Source organism: Protopterus annectens, chromosome 4.part0 (genome assembly GCF_019279795.1).
Source record: "Protopterus annectens isolate FY-2018-M chromosome 4.part0, PAN1.0, whole genome shotgun sequence".
Classification (NCBI taxonomy): domain Eukaryota; kingdom Metazoa; phylum Chordata; order Ceratodontiformes; family Protopteridae; genus Protopterus; species Protopterus annectens.
The window spans coordinates 280,071,091-280,089,302 of NC_056733.1; the positions used below are offsets into that span (position 1 = coordinate 280,071,091).

General features: G+C 43.3%; 1 protein-coding gene across 4 annotated transcripts in view; it reads left to right on the top strand.

The window, feature by feature from the left end:
• MED13L (mediator complex subunit 13L) overlaps positions 1–14,530 on the top strand; it is a 3,068,540-nt gene extending 3,054,010 nt beyond the window's left edge. For all 4 annotated transcript variants that reach the window (XM_044068259.1, XM_044068260.1, XM_044068261.1 and 1 more), the window contains one exon: positions 12,448–14,530. In XM_044068259.1, the coding sequence (XP_043924194.1) occupies positions 12,448–12,580 (133 nt within the window). In that variant the 3' untranslated portion in view covers positions 12,581–14,530. The remainder of the gene's footprint in view (positions 1–12,447) is intronic.
• Positions 14,531–18,212: the final 3,682 nt, after the last annotated feature.

Sequence of the window (18,212 nt, forward strand, 5' to 3'; positions counted from 1 at the left end):
CTGCTTTGGGATTCTACCCAAGTGTAAGGACTGCAGCAATGTGAAATGAAGAACATAGTACAGTTTTGTACCTACCATAAATGTAGATGTTCAAGATCCACATTGCTGCAGTCCACTCCCTCCTTCCCATCTGTAGTTAGAGGCGGTTGTGTGGTTTGGGTTGTGAATATTGTGGATATTGTATATATTGTACATATGATTAGTGCAAGGGTGGTTGGTTGTTTTTGCTGTCTTTTGGTTTTGACCTTTCTTATTAGGGTCTTCTGACATCTGGGGCAAGAAAAGACTGAGGATATGACGTCGGTCATGCGCACAACCATGGCATTTGTACGCCCTGATGTCAGTCTTAAGCGCCGTGACCGACGTCAGCCTAATACTTTGATATTCGGGCCGACTGAGGACAGCGGACTACCCAAGTGTAAGGACTGCAGCAATGTGGATCTTCAAACATCTACATTTATGGTAGGTACAAAACTGTACTTTTCAATAAGTAAACAATTTTTTTCCTGTAAAAAGCTGTCTTTTCAGCCACAGATCAGTGTTAATGTTGCATATAGACTATCACAAGGGACTACGCCGTCTTACCTTTAAAAGTAAATTTCATTCATGTATTAAGAAAGACAAGAGAAGGGAAGAAAGGCAAACAAAAGACTTGAGGAGTCTGTGGGGAGACTGCCTAGTCAGATAGACTGGCGTCAAATCCAAGATGGTGTTTGCTCCCACCTTCCTTCTTTAGATTACAGTGTTTTACTGTAATAGTCTGTTAATAGACATATACAGGTTACGGATGACCCTGGTGTCCTTTTCATTTTGAGATAAGATTGCGCTGTTCAGCTGTAAGTTGTTTCAGCAGCTACATTCACCAAGAAAATGTCTGTGCTGAGTAGTACTGAAGTTACATCAGCATGTATGTTTCTTTAACATGCTAGTTAACATATGCCACCAAAGAATGTCACAGAATGATGTTCTTCATGTTTCACTGTTGCAGTCATCACATTTGGGTTTATCTGCCTGCAGGTAGCCCTCAGCTGCCCTGAATACCAGAGTGTTGGGATTTCTGCATCGGATGCTGTCACTTCTTCCATGACGTCAGGTCGTCAGGAGTATAAAACATGCAGCCGACGCCATTACATCAGTCTTATTTGCCATGCAGTGCTTGAAGAAGCAGCAGTTCGTAAGTGCCGGTCGGCCGACTCCTGAAATTTTCGATGTTCTTCATCTCACATTGCTGCAGTCCTTACATATGGGTAGTCCGCTGTCCTCGGTTGGCCCGAATACCAAAGTATTAGGCTGACGTCGTTCAAGGCGCTTAAAACTGACATCAGGACGTCAGGGTACAAAAGCGCATGACCAACGTCACGTCCTCAGTCTTTTTTGCCACATGGTCCGATGCAGAAGCAGCGTTGCAAGTGCCGTTCAGCGTTCTGAAATTTTTCAAGTTCGGAGTTTCAGACCGAATCCAAGTTGGCTAAGTACCCCGTTGGGGAATATTTTGTTTTTTTCTTGCCTCAGTGTATTACCGGATGTCAGAAAAAGTGAATAATTGTATTTCTTGTGGGAAACAGATACCGCATAGGGATTATCATTCTTTGTGCATTCCTTGTTTGGGGCCTGAGCACGACGTAGTCGGGTGTCGCTTTTGTGCTAGGTTTAATAAGCGCACCATTAAGCGAAGGTTAGATTGTGCTAGGCTGGTCTTTGGGAAGCGGTGCAATTATAACATGCCGTCGGATACTCCGACGCCCGCTTCCACGAAGAAGCGCAAAGACAAAGCAGTTAAACCCAGGCAAGATGAGTCGTCCGTTCCGGACGCCGGTTCTTTAGAGGCTTCAATGGAACCGGTGGTTCCGTTGGAGGCTTCTCTGGAGTCTCAGGGGGAGACCTTGATTTTGCAGGATGTGGCCTCTCAAGAGACAGGCCAGGCTGAAGGGGCTTCTCAGGTTTCTGTACTCCCCTCCCTTCCCAAGGTGGTTAGGCCCTCTCCTTCTGTTTCCAAGGCTTCTTCCAGAGGCAGGCCAGGTTTAGCTTCTGTTGGTGTCACTCCTAGTTCAGCAGGGTCTGTGCCTAAGAAGCACATGCTTAAAATGGCAGAAGATTTGATTACTCTGATTAGAGGTTCTATGCCCCCTCCTGATAAGAGGCCTAGGGTGGAGCCAGAGTTGGAAAGTTTGGAACAGGCTTCGGATGATTCAGAGTCTTCGGCTGAAGACTTTCAGGAGTACACTCCTTATTCTGATTCTGATGCAGAAGATTCCACTCCTTCTGCTTCTCCTCCAGAGGATTTTTCTTTTTCAGAGACACTTCATTCTATGAGGGAACATTTTAAGTGGGAAGGTCAGGACTTCTCTGATTCACGGAAAAGGCTTAGGGAATTTTTGTTTTTGCCTCAACATAGGCCCTTAGCTATACCTCCTGTTCTGGATGTTGTGCAAGATGTATTTTCAGAGGCTTCACTTAATCCTGATTCTCTGCCCCTGCGCCTGTTAAACCGGATAGGTATTACAGGGTGCCTGAGGCTTATAAATATCTTTATAAGAGTCCTAGGGCGGACCCAGAAACTATTAGCCAGGGACCTAAGGGTGTCAGGGCCTCTGTTGTAAAGAATCCGGTTCCTCTAGATAAAGAGGCCAGAGCTTTGGATAGATGGGGAAAGAAGGTCTATACATCTTCTACCTTAGCAATGAGGTCTTTGAATTGCCAGTTTCATATGTTGAAATATCAGAATTTTCTTCTTTCTCAATTGAAATCTAAGGTGGATGCTCTGGCAGAAGGCATTGAGTGTAAAGAATTACAAGATTTGGTGCATGTCTCTGAACAGGTGGGTAAGCATTCTTTACAGTGTGGGTTTGATGCTTTGCAGGCCTCTTCTAGGGTGGCTGCCACTGGTTCAGTTCTTCGCAGGCACGCCTGGCTTAAGGATCAGAATTTATCTGACCATGTTAAGACAAGGATTTTGGATGCTCCTTTGCAGTCTGAAGTGTTGTTTGGTCCACCTGTGGAGTCAGTCTTGAAGAAAATGGAAGACAAGGCTAAGTCTATGCAGACTGTTAAAGATTTTTGCAAGTTCAGCCTCCGAAGTTTAGTAGAAATTGGCCTGCTAAGGGGTGGACGTATCCTTCTTCTGATTCTCAGTCTAGGGGTAGATGTAGACATGGTAGGGGCAGAGCTCAGAGTTCCTTCAGACCTAGAACATGGAGTTCACCTGCACAATCTTCGAGTGAGGGCAGGGGCCTGTCCTTTCGTAAACAGGCCCAATGACCTACTGTTTCAGCTGCCAGATCCTTCTTGCCTGGCAGCACCTTTGGGAGGACGGTTGGCACTCTTCAAGGAAAATTGGATTTTAATTACCCAGGACAAATGGGTGTTGGATATCATACACCAAGGTTACAAGTTTTATTTCCATACCTTGCCTCCTTTCAAAGGCATGCCAGACGTTCCGCCTCAGCAAAGACTAGAGGCTCACAAACAGATTTCTCTACTACTGCAAATAGGAGCTATACAACCGGTCCCTCTGCCAGAAGTGGGCCTAGGATTTTATTCTCGCCTGTTTCTAGTACCGAAGAAAGGGAACATGTGGAGACCAATTTTGGATTTATCTATCCTCAACACATATCTGGACATTCCCAAGTTCAAAATGTTGACGTTACAACAGCTTTTACCTCTGCTGGGCAAAGATCACTGGATGGTGACTCTGGATCTCAAGGAGGCTTACCTTCATGTTCCTATCAGACCCAGTTGCAGGAAGTATCTGCATTTTCGGGCTGGGACTTTTCATTATCAGTTCTCTGCATTGCCCTTTGGCTTATCTACTGCGCCCAGAGTGTTCACAAAGGTTCTGGCTCCAGTGATAGCTTTCTTCAGGCTAAGAGGAATACAAATCTATCCTTATTTGGACGATTGCCTGATTCTGGCTCAAGGAAAGGACGAACTTCTTCATCATTTATGGTATGTGATGGCAGTGTTAAGATGCCTAGGGTATTCTGTGAACGAAATAAAGTCCAGTCTAGTACCCTCTCAGGACATGTGCTTTCTGGGTGTGAGACTGAATACAGCATCCCAGATGGCCTTTTTGACCCCGGACAAACAAAAGAATCTTTCTCTTTATTTCCATCAATTGTCTCGTCAGTCCAGGCTGACTGCAAGGACAGTCCTTCAAGCCTTGGGGTTCATGGCATCTTGTATTCTGGTACTTCCCAATGCCAAACTGCATATGAGGAAGCTACAGTGGTATCTCAAAATGTATGGACGCAACACTGCCAAGATATGGACACTGTCATTCAGATAATACCTTGCATTCAAAAGGAATTTTTGTGGTGGGCTCAGGAATGTCACCTAAACAAGGGACTCTCTGTGACCCGACCAGAGGCGAGTCAGATTCTAACGACAGATGCCTCAGACAAAGCTTGGGGAGCTCATCTAAATGGAAAATGGGTTCAAGACACGTGGCCTGCCAGACTTCAACATTTACATATCAACTTGAAGGAGATGTTAGCAGTCCAATTTGCATTGATAGCTTTCAAGGATTTACTTCTTCCAGGGCAGGTGTTGATTCAAACAGACAACACAACTGTCATGTGGTACATCAACAAGCAAGGGGGGACTCATTCTTACCCTCTATGCAGACAAGCTATGATTTTGTGGGAGACTGCTCTCAGTTTGCAGCTACATCTTCAGGCAAGGTTTCTGCCAGGAGCACAGAACTCCTTAGCAGATGTGTTGAGCAGACAAATCATGGATCCCCACGAGTGGAAATTGGATCCTCATGTATTTCAAAAATTGACAATGTTATGGGGAACTCCAGACATAGATCTGTTCGCTTCTCCACTAAATTACCAGTTGCCAAAGTTTTGCACAAAAAGGTTTCATCCCACAGCTTGGAAAGTGGATGCTCTCTCATTCAATTGGAGCAATCTTCACGTGTATGCCTTTCCACCACTGCCTCTCCTCCCAAAGGTACTCCTGAAGGTCAGACGGGACAAGCCAACCATGATTTTAATAGCTCCAGATTGGCCTCGACAGCACTGGTACCCATTACTGAGAAGTCTGGTGCGGGAGCCTCCATGGCCTTTGCCTTCGATTCCACACCTGCTGTCTCAGGAGAACAGTCACCTACTCAATGTCAAACTTCAGTCTCTGCATCTAACAGCCTGGCATATTCTGTTTTAAACCCTGAAGGGTCTCAGCTTCCACAACAAGTTTTGAATGTTATTTTGGAGGCCAGAAGGCCTAGTACAAGGAAAGTTTACGCAGATAAATGGAGGAGATTTTTAATTTGGAGTACAGCAAAGGACTTTGATGTTTCTAAACCTAATTTAAGTGTTGCTCTTCAATACCTTACTGAGTTATTGGACAAAGGTTTGTCCTTCTCCTCTATAAAGGTTCATGCTGCAGCAATTTCTGCTCACTATGACTGTGACCCACCATTATTTTCTCATCCTTTGTTTAAGCAATTCCTTAGAGGGGCAAAGAATATAAGACCCCCATGAGCTCCTACTCCTGTTTGGGATCTCAATTTTGTGTTGGAGAAACTCACTCTACAACCTTTTGAGCCTGCAGCTCCTGCCGAGTTGAAATATTTATCATGGAAGACTGCTTTTTTGTTGGCCATTACCTCTACGAGATGGGTTTCTGAATTACAGGCCCTTATGGCGGTTGAGCCTTTCTTAATTTTCCACAAGGATAGGGTATCTTTGCGTACTAATCCTTCCTTTATGCCTAAAGTGGTTTCTAGTGTGGCTTTAAACCAAACTATTCATTTACCTACTTTTTATGCAAACCCCCAAAATAAAGGGGAAAAGATTTTGCACACTTTGGATATACACAGACAGTTGCGATATTATTTGAGCAGAACTAAAGGGTTCAGGCAGTCTCAGCAGTTATTTGTTTCATTTGCTTTGGGTTCTCAGGGCAAACCTGTTTCAAAACAAACTATTTCTAAGTGGATTGGTTTTGTATTGCTTTCTGTTATTCCCATCATGGTAAGGAGATTCCAGCTGGGATTAGGCCTCATTCCACTAGGGCTACTGCCACTTCTACAGCTTTTTAAGGGGTGGCTACTAAAGATATTTTGGAGGCAGCTACTTGGAGTTCAGTGCATACTTTCTCTAAGCATTACCACCTTCCACTTTACTCTAAATCTAGGGCTGGATTTGCCACTGCAATTTTACAGGGCATTTTGGCAGCTCCTAATGCTTTATAGTTTTACCATCCTCCCTTACCTCTGCTTTGGGATTCTACCCATATGTAAGGACTGCAGCAATGTGAGATGAAGAACATAGTACAGTTTTGTACCTACCATAAATGTAGATGTTCGAAGATCCACATTGCTGCAGTCCAATTCCTCCCTCCTTCCCCTCTGTAGTTTGAGGTGGTTGTGTGGTTTGGGTTGTAAATATTGTAAATATGGTTAGTGCAGGGGTGGTTGGTTGTTCTTTGCTTTGGCCTTTCTTTTTGGGTCTTCTGACATCTGGGGCAAGAAAAGACTGAGGATGTGACATCGGTCATGCGCTTTTGTACCCTGACGTCCTGATGTCAGTTTTAAGCGCCTTGAACGACGTCAGCCTAATACTTTGGTATTCGGGCCGACCGAGGACAGCGGACTACCCATATGTAAGGACTGCAGCAATGTGGATCTTCGAACATCTACATTTATGGTAGGTACAAAACTGTACTTTTTACGAGTTTCAGACCTGAAGTCTTCTAAAAGATAAGTACCCCGTTGGGAATCCTTTTTCTTGCTCTAACCGATGTCAGAAAAAAATTAATAATTGTCTTGCCTGTGGAAAGCAAATGCCTCACACAGATTTTCATTCTTACTGCGTCATCTTTTTAGGCCCAGACCACAACGCCCCTCGCTGTTGGTTTTGTGCCTTGTTCAACGCCCAAACTATTCGTCGTTGGGCTATTTTTGTAGCTAAATTCTTTCGCTCTTGATCTCCTTTCTCCGAAGTGTCTTCGGTAAGCCGTCCGACTACCGATCTTCCTAAAAAACAAAAGGATAAAGACAGAGACAGACCGCATAGGCCCAAGGCTGCCGACGATGCTACCGTTAAGCTAGTCGCCAGTCCGCCGGTACTCAGTGAGTTGTTTTCGCAGCCCCTGATACCTGCTTCTACAGATTCGCAGGCTTCTACTGAGACCCATTCAGAGTCTAGTAGGCCCCGAGATGCTTTTTCGACTATGGAACCTGCGGATGTCTCTCCCTTGGATGGGTCCAGAGCCGCTGTGCAGGCAATGGCTTCTGAGGGTGTTTTCAGGCCTTCCGATCTTCATATTAAACCGACGACTTCCTTTCAAACCAAACATACCAAATTTATCAGGCCTAAAGCTCGCACTACACCTAGGAAACCGATGTCCAAAGAGCATTCTACGGCCCACATGCCACAAAAATAAATGATTAGAGTGACTGAGGACCTCATTACTTTAATTGGGGGAAGTCAGCCTTCCCCCTCAAAAAGACCCAGAACTGACTTTCCTTCTGATTCTTCTGATCAGGAATCTGATTACTCTGATTTCCAGGACATACCCTTGTCTACCTATGAGGATTCTGATGCAGAGGATTCCATTCCTTCTGCTTCCCCACCAGAAGATTTTTCCTTTGGTGAAACCCTGCACACCCTTAGAGAACATTTCTGCTGGGAGAGCCAGGACTTCTCCCAGTCCAAAAAGAGACTTGGAATTTTTAAGCTTGCCTCAGCACAGGCCTCTGGCTATTTGTTCTGGAAATTGTAGATGATGTCTTCTTGGAATTCAGCCTTACCCCTGATACCTTGCCTCCAGCTCCCAGGAAACCTGACAGGTACTATAGAGTGCCTGACTCCCACAAATTCCTTTTTAGGAATCCTAAGGCATGAAGGCTACAACTCCCAAAAATCGTACCCCTTCGGACAGGGATTCCAGGGCATTAGACAGATGGGGAAAAAAGGTATACACCTCTGCTACACTTGCCATTAGGGCTTTAAATTGTCAATTTCATATGTTAAAGTATCAGGCGCATATTATGGAGCTAATTAAACAAAAAATGTTGTTGATTCCTGATTGTGCAGAACTTAAAGATTTACAAGAGTTAATGCATTCTGCTAACCAAGTTGGTAAATATACCTTGCAGTGTGGTTTTGATGCTTTAGAAGCATCTTGCAGGGCTGCTGTCACTGGGTCTGTTCTTAGAAGACATGCTTGGCTTAAGGAACAAAACTTGCCAGATCATGTCAAAGCAAAATTACTGGATGCACCATTAAATCAAGAGCGTCTATTTGGTAGTAAAGCAGAAGATGTCCTCAAAAGAATGGAGGAGAAAACTAAATCTTTGCAAACTGTTAAGGATTTCTTACAAGTACAGCCACCTAGATTCAGTAGGCATTGGCCTTCAAAAAACTGGTCTTTTCCAGTCCCTTCCAGGCCTTCTAAGTCCAAACCCAGGGGCAGCAGACCACCAAGACTTCAGTCTCAGGCTATGCACAGATCCAAGCAATGGAGTGCTCACATGTCCAAAACACGGAGTAGTAAGCCTCCGTCCTTTGGTAAAAATGCACAATGACTTATCCTGAACTCTTCCAAGCCTTGCCCAAGTACTTGCATCTTTAGGAGGAAAACTTGCACTGCATGCCAGAAATTGGCAACACATTACCCAAAACAAGTGGGTCTTAAACATTGTTTCCCAGGGATACAGATTCCAGTTCCACTCACTCCCATAAGCAGATGGCCAGACCTCCCACCAAACCAGTGTGCCAAGCCCAAAAGCAAGTATTTTCTCTTCACAGTATCAAGGCTATTCAACCTGTCCCAGCAGAACAAAGGGGACAAGGTTTTTACTCCAGACTGTTTCTGGTCCCCAGAAAAGAAAACTCTTGACATCCTATCCTGGATCTGTCTCTTCTCAATACCTTTCTGGTGGTTCCAAAATTCAAAATGTTAACTCTCCAACAGCTGCTTCATATGCTAGCCAAGGACTCCTGGCTAGCAACCCTAGATTTAAAAGAAGCTTATCTGCACATCCCCATAAGAGAATCATGCAGGAAATACCTACGCTTCAGAGCAGGTTCTGTGCACTATCAGTTCTGCACTTCCCTTTGGCTTATCTACTGCGCCCAGGGTATTCACAACGTGCCTAGCTCCAGCCATTGTATATTGCAGGCAGAGAGGAATTCAAATTTACCCATACTTGGACGATTGCCTGATTCAGGCAGACAGTCAGAAATTGCTACTTCAGCACCTGGCATTTGTAAAGAGACTTCTCACTTCACTGGGGTACACCATCAACGAAAAGAAATCACAACTGGTACCCAGCCAACAGATTGTATTCCTGGGAGGAAGCTTGAACACAACTTCCCAGATGGCATTCCTCACTCAAGAGAAACAAATTTATTTGACAAACTGTTTCTGTCTACTGGCCATCAAAACCTGGCTAGCTGCAAGGAAAATACTGCAAACCCCAGGGTTCATGACCTCTTGCAGTCTATTAATTCCATATGCAAGACTGCATATGAGGAAACTTCAGTGGTACCTAAAAACGTCTCTGGTGTCAACATTCTCAGGACCTGGAAACAATGATTCCTATCATTCCTTGCCTAAGGACAGAGTTCCTTTGGTGGGCAGAGGCCTGCAACCACAACAAGGGACTCCCTTTCATTCTACCCCCTGCCGCCCAAACCCTAACAACAGACGCATCAGACTATGCATGGGGGGCTCACATGGCAGGGCAGTGCAGTGCATTCAGGGCAAATGGAACCCAAAGCAAATGCACCTGCATATCAATCAAAAAGAAATGTTAGCTGTGCAGAATGCTCTGACAGCCAAGGCCTTATTCTTCCAGGACAGCTATTGGTAAAGACAGACAACACCACAGTTATGTGGTACATAAACAAGCAGGGGGAACCCATTCCTACCCACTCTGCAGACTAGCCATGGCTCTGTGGAACACAGCCTTGAGCAACCGAGTACAATTATAAGCTCAGTTCCTGCCAGGCAAACTAAATTCACTGGCAGACGACTTAAGCAGAAATCTCATGGATCCACACGAATGGAAACTGGAACCCAAAATATTCACACTTTTGAGGAACAGGTGGGGGACACCAAAGGTGGACCTTTTTGCTTCCCCTCAGAACTATCAATTGAGCAAATTTTGCACCAGAACTCCCTACAGCCAAGCTTGGAAGGTGGATGCCCTGTCCTTCACCTGGGAAAGCCTCTCAGTTTATGCCTTTCTCCCTTTGCCAATCCTCTCGAAGGTTCTAATAAAAATCAGCCAGGGCAAGCCAAGGACAATCCTGATTGCGCCAGACTGGCCACGCCAGCACTGGTACCCCCTTTTGCGCAGTATGACAGTGCTACAACCATGGCACCTGCCTCAGACTCCTTCCCAGCTGTCCCAGCAGATGGGCCAGATTCTGCACCCTCAGCTACAGACCCTGAACCTTACAGCCTGCCTAATCCCCTGAATTCAACACCAGCAAACCTCAGTAAGCAGGTGCTGGATGTCATTCTTGAGGCAAGGAGGCCTAGTACTAGAAAGTCCTACTCGGGAAAAATGGAAAACATGCTGTTCCTGGAGCCATTCTCAGGGAATGGGCACAGCTGTGCTCAGCTTACCTCATATACTAGATTACTTAACAGAAATGCTCCACAAAGGTCTATCCTTCTCTTCAATTAAGATCCATGCCTCTGCCATCTCATCTCATTATAATACCAAGCCACCCATCTTCTCTCATCCTCTGGTAAAACAGTTCCTGAGAGGAGCCAAAAATTTAAGATCCCCCAGAAGAGCTCCCACTCCAGCCTGGGACCTTAACTTTCTGTTAAAAAAGCTCACACTTCCACCCTTTGAACCTGAGGCCACAATAGAGTTAAAATTCCTCTCATGGAAAACAGCTTTACTTCTAGCCATCACTTCAGCAAGAAGAGTGTCTGAATTACAGGCCGTTATGGCAGCGGAACCCTTCAGTGTCTTCCATGCAGAAAGGGTTTCCCTCAGAACTAACCCATCTTTTATGCCCAAGGTGGTGTCTAGTGTGGCTCTAAACCAGTCTATTCATTTGCCAACCTTTTTTCCTAATCCTCAGAATAAAGGGGAAAGGATCCTGCAATCCTTGGACGTGCACAGGCAGCTTAGGTTCTATCTGGGTAGGACTAAGCCTCGCTACTAGTCAGCTTTGCTGCAGGGGCAGAGGGCAAGGCCATTTCAAAGCAAACCATTTCTAAATGGATAGCACACTGCATCCATTTCTGCTACAAGCACTATGGGAAACCTACCCCATAGGGGATCAGAACTCATTCCACTAGGGCTACATCTACCTCTACAGCATTTCTCAGCGGAGTCCCTACCAGGGACATCCTAGAAGCTGCAACCTGGAGCTCTATACACACTTTCACCAAGCATTACCACTTGCCTATATTTTTTAAATCCAGAGCTGGATTTGCCACAGCAGTCTTACAGGGCCTGATTGCCAGCCCTAATGCTTCATAATTACCTCCACCCTTCCTTAGCTTTGGGAATCAACCCAAATATGATGACTGCAACAGTGAAACACAGAGAACGTAGTACAGTTGTGTACACTTAGCATAAATGTAAATGTTCAAGTGTATTCACTGTTGCAGTCTTGGTTACCCTCCCTCCAGCCCCCTGACTTCTCTTGATTTCTGTCCTATCTTTTTTGTCTGGCATATCTTATATCATTGGTATTTATTTCTTGCTGGGGGTATGACATACCATGTAATTGCTTCTTATTTTGGGGGCACCTGACATCTGGGGCAAGAAAAACTGATGTAATGGCATTGGCTGCATGTTTTATACCCCTGACAACCTGACATCATGGAAGAAGCGACAGCATCCGACGCAGAAATCCCATGACTCTGTTATTCAGGCCGGCTGAGGGCTTACCTGCAGGCAGATAACCCAAATGTGATGACTGCAACAGTGAATACACTCGAACATCTACGTTTATGGTAAGTGTACACAACTGTACTGTTTGTGTGCACACACACACACACACACACACACACACACACACACACACACACACACACACACAAATGTGTGTATGTGTGAATTAACTCATTTTGAAAAGGATGTACGGGAGACTTGTGTTTTTTGGGGGAGTGATGAATACCACAGATAGGAATTTCTCCTTTCTCAGGTATTATAGAATCTCAGAGTTAGTATATTTAAGTTTGAGAGGGATGCGGACTGCAGGGTGGCTTGTTTTAATGTTTTTCTTTATCTTTTCTTTGAGACTGTTTTTCTGATATTTTTTTTCCAGTAGAACATTGTTATCAACAAAACAAGGCAGTTGTTTGTACATTCTGATTACAGAGCTTTAACTACCAGCTTATTATTTTCCCTTATCTGTCAGGATTTGCTTGAAACCACCCTACTTGTGACTGAAATTTACCCTAGAAAAATTAAAGATGTAAATTGGGTAATAATCTCTGTCTCTCTCTCTTTTTTTTAAGGTTTGTCCTGGAGCAGTACAATGCTTTGTCGTGGCTTACGTGTAACCCATCCACAGCTGATCGCCGCTCCTGCCTTCCAGTCCATTTTGTGGTGCTTACTCAGATGTACAATGCCATCATGAATATTCTCTAATGGTGCGCTGTGATTTCTTTCTTTTGACCCAGGCTTCCCTGCTAGACTGATCAGAGGAACCCACTGTTTATGGGAGTTAAATTAAAAGTGAATGTTTACTTCATAAGGGGAGGCAGAAGAAAGCCATCTTGACCCTGGCACTTGCTTTGCACAAGGGCTCTATAATATGTTTGTGTTAAATACCTATCACCTGAATTGACATGGGGGGACTTTGCTGCCCAGTTTGTTTCATAGCCCTTTACTCTTCAGCTTCTTAAGTGATGAAGTAGGGAAAGGCATTGAGCAGCAGTACAGGGCAAGAGGGGGTTTCAGTTGAAGCTGTTGGGATCCTGTGACAGTGTAAGAGGGGTTAGTACTTAATTTGCCCAGGTCCAGTACTGGACATGGAAGCAGTTCCTTTGAAGAACATGACAGGAGGTATCCCCTGCTGTTCAGACATGGGGAACAAGAGGCAACCCCTTAATGCTCAAGTCTATTGGGTTTTCAGAAAACAGTATGTAGGCAAATTGAAATCTTACACATTTAGGACCACTTGTGGTGCTATTCCTTAGTGTTTGGGGAGGAGTATACCACTTGCAGTTACAATGTGGTGGCATAATGTCCTTTCCACCATCTTTGTCTGCATCTCCTCCTCTCTCTCTTTCTCTTTCACCAAGAGGTAGAGGAATGACTGACTGAGTAACTTGATAGGGCTGTGGACTATCAGCTCAGGGTATAAAAAAAAACACAAGTTCCATACAGGCACCCTTTCCCCGTTTCAGACAGACGTCAGCTCTGGTGATGGTGTTAGAGACTTCGTGAACAGTGCTAAAGGTGTTAGAAAGTCTAAGAATGAAGGGGAGAGAAAGAGAAGCCACTGCTTCATAAATGGATTTTATTCTATATTGCAGCCACCCTTTTGGGTGGTATCTTTGTAATATACAGATTTAAAAAAAGATATTTAAAAACTATGACTTTGTATGTAATGTGTACAGTGTAAAATTGACTTTAAGATATTACAGTACTATTTTTTCTTAATTAAATTCTCATGGCCTTTTTGAAGAGCATTAAAAAACGAGATTGTAAAATTGTATAAAAATGAACAACTGTAAATTAGACATTTGTAATGTTTTCCATTTTCTTGTCTGATTTAATTCTTTTCTCTCCCACAATTTACCATTTTTATAAAGTTTAATGTTACCTTTTAATCTTGAATTTTGGTCTAGAGTCCTCTCCCAACAGATTTGCAGAAGCACAGCTTCAGATATGCCCTTTTTTATTTTATTTAAGTTTAAATTAAGGAAATCTGGTGATGTTAATATTTATAGTTTCTGTGCAAACAGAAGAACCCAACTGAATGGCAATATATGAAAATCTTTTCTGTACTGCGGTGTGGAAATACCATTTTAGTATACCTTCTATTATATATGCATTCTTTTATATATGTTTCTATTCTGTTTTGTTTTAAAGGGGAAATGCAATTCTGAACTGTGCAAGCCCCAACTTCGCTACAGAGTGGAGAATTTTCCTTTTTCTTTGAAATGTTTTATAGCAACTCTCATTTGAAACTGGCATTTGCTAGCACATGCTTGTATGTATATTTCTGATTTTTTTTTATTTGTGAAAAGCTGTATATTTTTTCAGCAGAAAAGTTTGCTTCATTTTTACGTTTTCTTTCCTCTGAGCCATTTACTGTGGGCTTCATAAAAGTATACAACTAAGAAAACACAAATTCAGTTTCAGTTCAGTATCACTGGTACCAGTACACTTAAACGTTTAATAAGGAATCTTTCTCCAGTTTTAATGTCATTCATACATTAATATGTGCATATCTGTGTGAAATGTGTTTTTGCGTGCTTATGTTATTTAAACACACAAACATACATTCATTGACATGCACACATAACTTGTGGATGAGAGCTATATACTTTTACACACTTTTTTAGAAGAATAAATTATTAAATTATCAAAGTGGCTTGCTCTTATTTCTTATGACAATAACATTGATGAAGGTAGTATATATGTGTTTCATATTTATCATAAAATATCTGGTGATATATTTGCATGAAAGTTGCATGCATTTTCAGCATTTCAGTTTTTATGTTGTATGGTGTTTTGTATCATTGTGGTTATGGTTGCTGAGGAGGTTGTTTTCTGGCTTTGCTTTTTAAAGACAAGGAGGAAGTGTGGTTTTTTTTTGGTTTTTATGGGTATTGTACTTGTAAACTTTGCAGAACTGAAGGGCAAGGTTGTAACTCTGAAGAAGCTGTCTTGTATTAGTTACGTAAGACTAGATCCACCAGAAGATGAACAATTACATGTTTTGCGTCATGACACTACATGTTTGTTCTTAGTTGTACTTTGTCTTAAAGAAACTTTTTGGAAATGATTCCTCTATTGAGTTTTAGCACTACTTCGTTTGTCATTTGTAGAATGTTATGGTAAGCAGATTCAGTGGCTAGATCTTAAAAAAATGCATTAGTCATAGGTTGCACCAAACTTTACAATCAGCTGCTGGACTGAAAGCTTTCCTTGCATACATGCACAGTACTGGGCCCATACTTTGGTGGTTGGGTTTTTTCCCCACTGGCTGAGCTGCTGAGCTGAATGATCTGCTAGATAATGATCTGCTAGATAACAGCTCCTTTCCCAGTAGCATTTGTGGATGTATGATATAGTAGTAGAAATCCTCTGCATAGGTATTGCTGGTATGAGCACATGGGATGAATATATTCTTATTGAGAGTTATGGATTGTTCTTAATTATTATTAATTCTCATTAATATTCATATGTTTGTCATATCCTGTTTGAGGAGAAGTTCCAATAACAGTAAACCATAACATTTGAGTTTACTCATCTTGTTGCCTCTTTTTCCTGGTCAGTTACTGGGGTAGCATATGATTCAAAGAGCCAGTGCAGGTCTCATACCTGCTTACATTCTGAGGTAGCTGGAATGAGACTCATAGTACACTTGCATATATCCCATATTGTTCCACATTCTCTTCAATTATTTTCATTTCTCAGTGCTGCTGATCCCTCAGTCACGATGAAATAATTCAAACTGCATATTAGTTATCTAGACCATTTTCTTTCATTTTCATTTTCTGATCAATTGCTTTTATTTCTTCCTGGTGTAGGCAAAAGACAGTAGTGTGTCAGCCGTATCAGTCAATGTGTGATGTCCTTCCATATCACTGTTCACTGAAGGGATCTCCTGCCAATGATAACCAAACACCTGGCCAATGTACCAAAGCTTTTAGATTTTATAGCCACCACGTATGCTCTCCTCATAGGGCATAAAGGTGATGTATGGACTGAAGTACTCAATTTCTTTGCGACCAGTCTGAACACCATTGCCAAATGTCAGTCCGAACGCCTGTCTGCTGTGCTGGATATCAAGCAATCTTCAGATAAGCACCCCATTGGGGTTTCTTTTTTTTTTTTTTCTCTCAGTATCATTGTTAATTGTGTTCATGTCATCCAGGAAGGAAAAAATGTCAGTGTGTGAGGCAGATTCCCCATAAAAACCATCACAACCAGTGTCTTTTTTGCCTAGGTGCTTCCCACGACCTTACATGGTTAGACATTTGTCCCTAAGACCCACAATAGCCATTTGTCTTCCCCCTCATTATACCCCGAGAACCAGTGTCTTAAATTCTTGTCTCAGGGTGCTATGGCAGAATCCTCACTAAAAGAAATACCTCATTAAAAGAATCACAGGCCTAAAGCAGATGCCATATGCTGACCGTCTAAAAAAACTCCAGCTATACTCTGTGGCATATCGTCTACTCAGAGGCGATCTCTGCTTAACATACAAGGCCATGTCAAACCCTGAGCTGTTGGACATGCTTCACTTAAAGAAATCCCAATCCCTCAGAGCCACACGCTCCAGGGATCTAAACCTTATCATCACAATGAACAAAACATGCTGGAGGGATAGGTTCCTGACCCAGAGACTCCCCATACTCTGGAATAGACTGCCCGTACATGTCAAGCAGAGAGCGCCTCATTGGCCCTCTTCAAAAGGAACCTTGATGATTGGATGGGAGATAGGAAATTCACCCTGGGGATCATGTCAATCGCCCTGCTAGACAGGGGCCCAGAGAAGTAAATATTGTGGGAAGAAATTTCTAGGGAATTGTTATGGCTAGGCTTGCATAGGCCTTAGGGCCGATAGCCTAGTACCAGCCTATGAACCTGTGAACCTCCCATCCCAAGGGACAGCCATAATCCAAGTGGAAGGCCAGGAAGTTTAGGCCTGATCTGTTTGTTTTCCAGCCTCCGCTGGACATCTGCTGTCACCTCGACATCTGCTCCAGACATTGAGGAAAAAACACTGTTGATTATTTCTGAGGTGCCGAGGGGGATTCCTCAAATTTTTGTCCGGGAAGAGAGCCTTACTACAATCACTGAATCTCTCCAAGGGACTGAGCCGCTAAGGGTTGTTTGGGGGACATCCCGCTTAAGAAAAAGCAAAATACCAAGCATATTACCCCTATTGCTAAAAGTCCCCAGTGTGGATGGCAGGATTTTACTCAAGGCTTGTTTAATGCCTTGATGTCCCTGAATCCGCCTCAAGGACTGTTAAGTCCTAGCTTCTCAGTGTTCTTCCATGCCTGTTAAGGGGACAAGGGAACCAGATTCCTCCGATGAGGACCTAGATTCTGGGAAGAAATCCCTTGCATACCCCTCTCAAATTCCTTTTACCCTAGATTGTGGTTCATAGGAATAGGATTCTTTGAGCTCGGATTCCCCCTTGGAAGAATAATCCTTTGGGGATACTGTTGCTCATGTGATGGAGTACTTTAAGTGGGATTGCTCTAAAGTCTCCGACATCCAAAAGAGAGATTCTGAGCTTCTACAAATGGAGATTCCTAAGCCATCTGCGGATCTTCCTGTGTTAGCAGTACTTTTGGACATCTGTGCTGCTTCTGTAGCTCCTGACTCACAACACTCATCCCCTAAGGAACCTGTTCTTCTGCTGATCCTTTTGTGGTTTCAGTCTCAACTGGTAAGCTTTTTAAACTTTTGGCTTATTCTAAGCTCCTTACTTCTGATAAGGATAGTAGAGCTGTGGAATGCTTGGGAAAAAAGTATATACTGCTGCTGCCTTGCCATTTTGGGTTACTAATTACCAAATCAAGACGACCAGGCATGTTTTGACTTTCCTTTCTCAGGTACCTAAGGTTGTGTCTGATCTACCTGATTCAGAAAGGAAAACTTTTGCTCTTTCCCTCCCTGGATCCACTTCCTTGGTCGTTTGTCATGCCATAAAATGCGATTAGAGTACTGTTGATGCCTCTTCCAGGGCTGTTGCTTTTGGTTCTGTGATGAGGCGTTATTCTTGGCTTCATCTAAAGGCATTGCCCAATGATATTAAACCCAAACTGTTAAATGCTGCTATGGATAGTAAAAAAATCTTTTTAGGTACAGTTGCGGCTGACCTCTTTTAAAGTCTCTCCAGGATATGAGTAAGGCCATGCAGGAACTCAAGCATATTTTTGTGTCCCCTATACGCACATTTCAGTGGAATTACTCTTTCAAATCTGCCTTTGTTCATAGGCAGACTTGTCTCCAGCATATTCTTCCTGCTAAGTCCACTCAGACTCCCAACACCTCAGGATTCCTTTCAGGACAAGTCTGTTTCTATTTG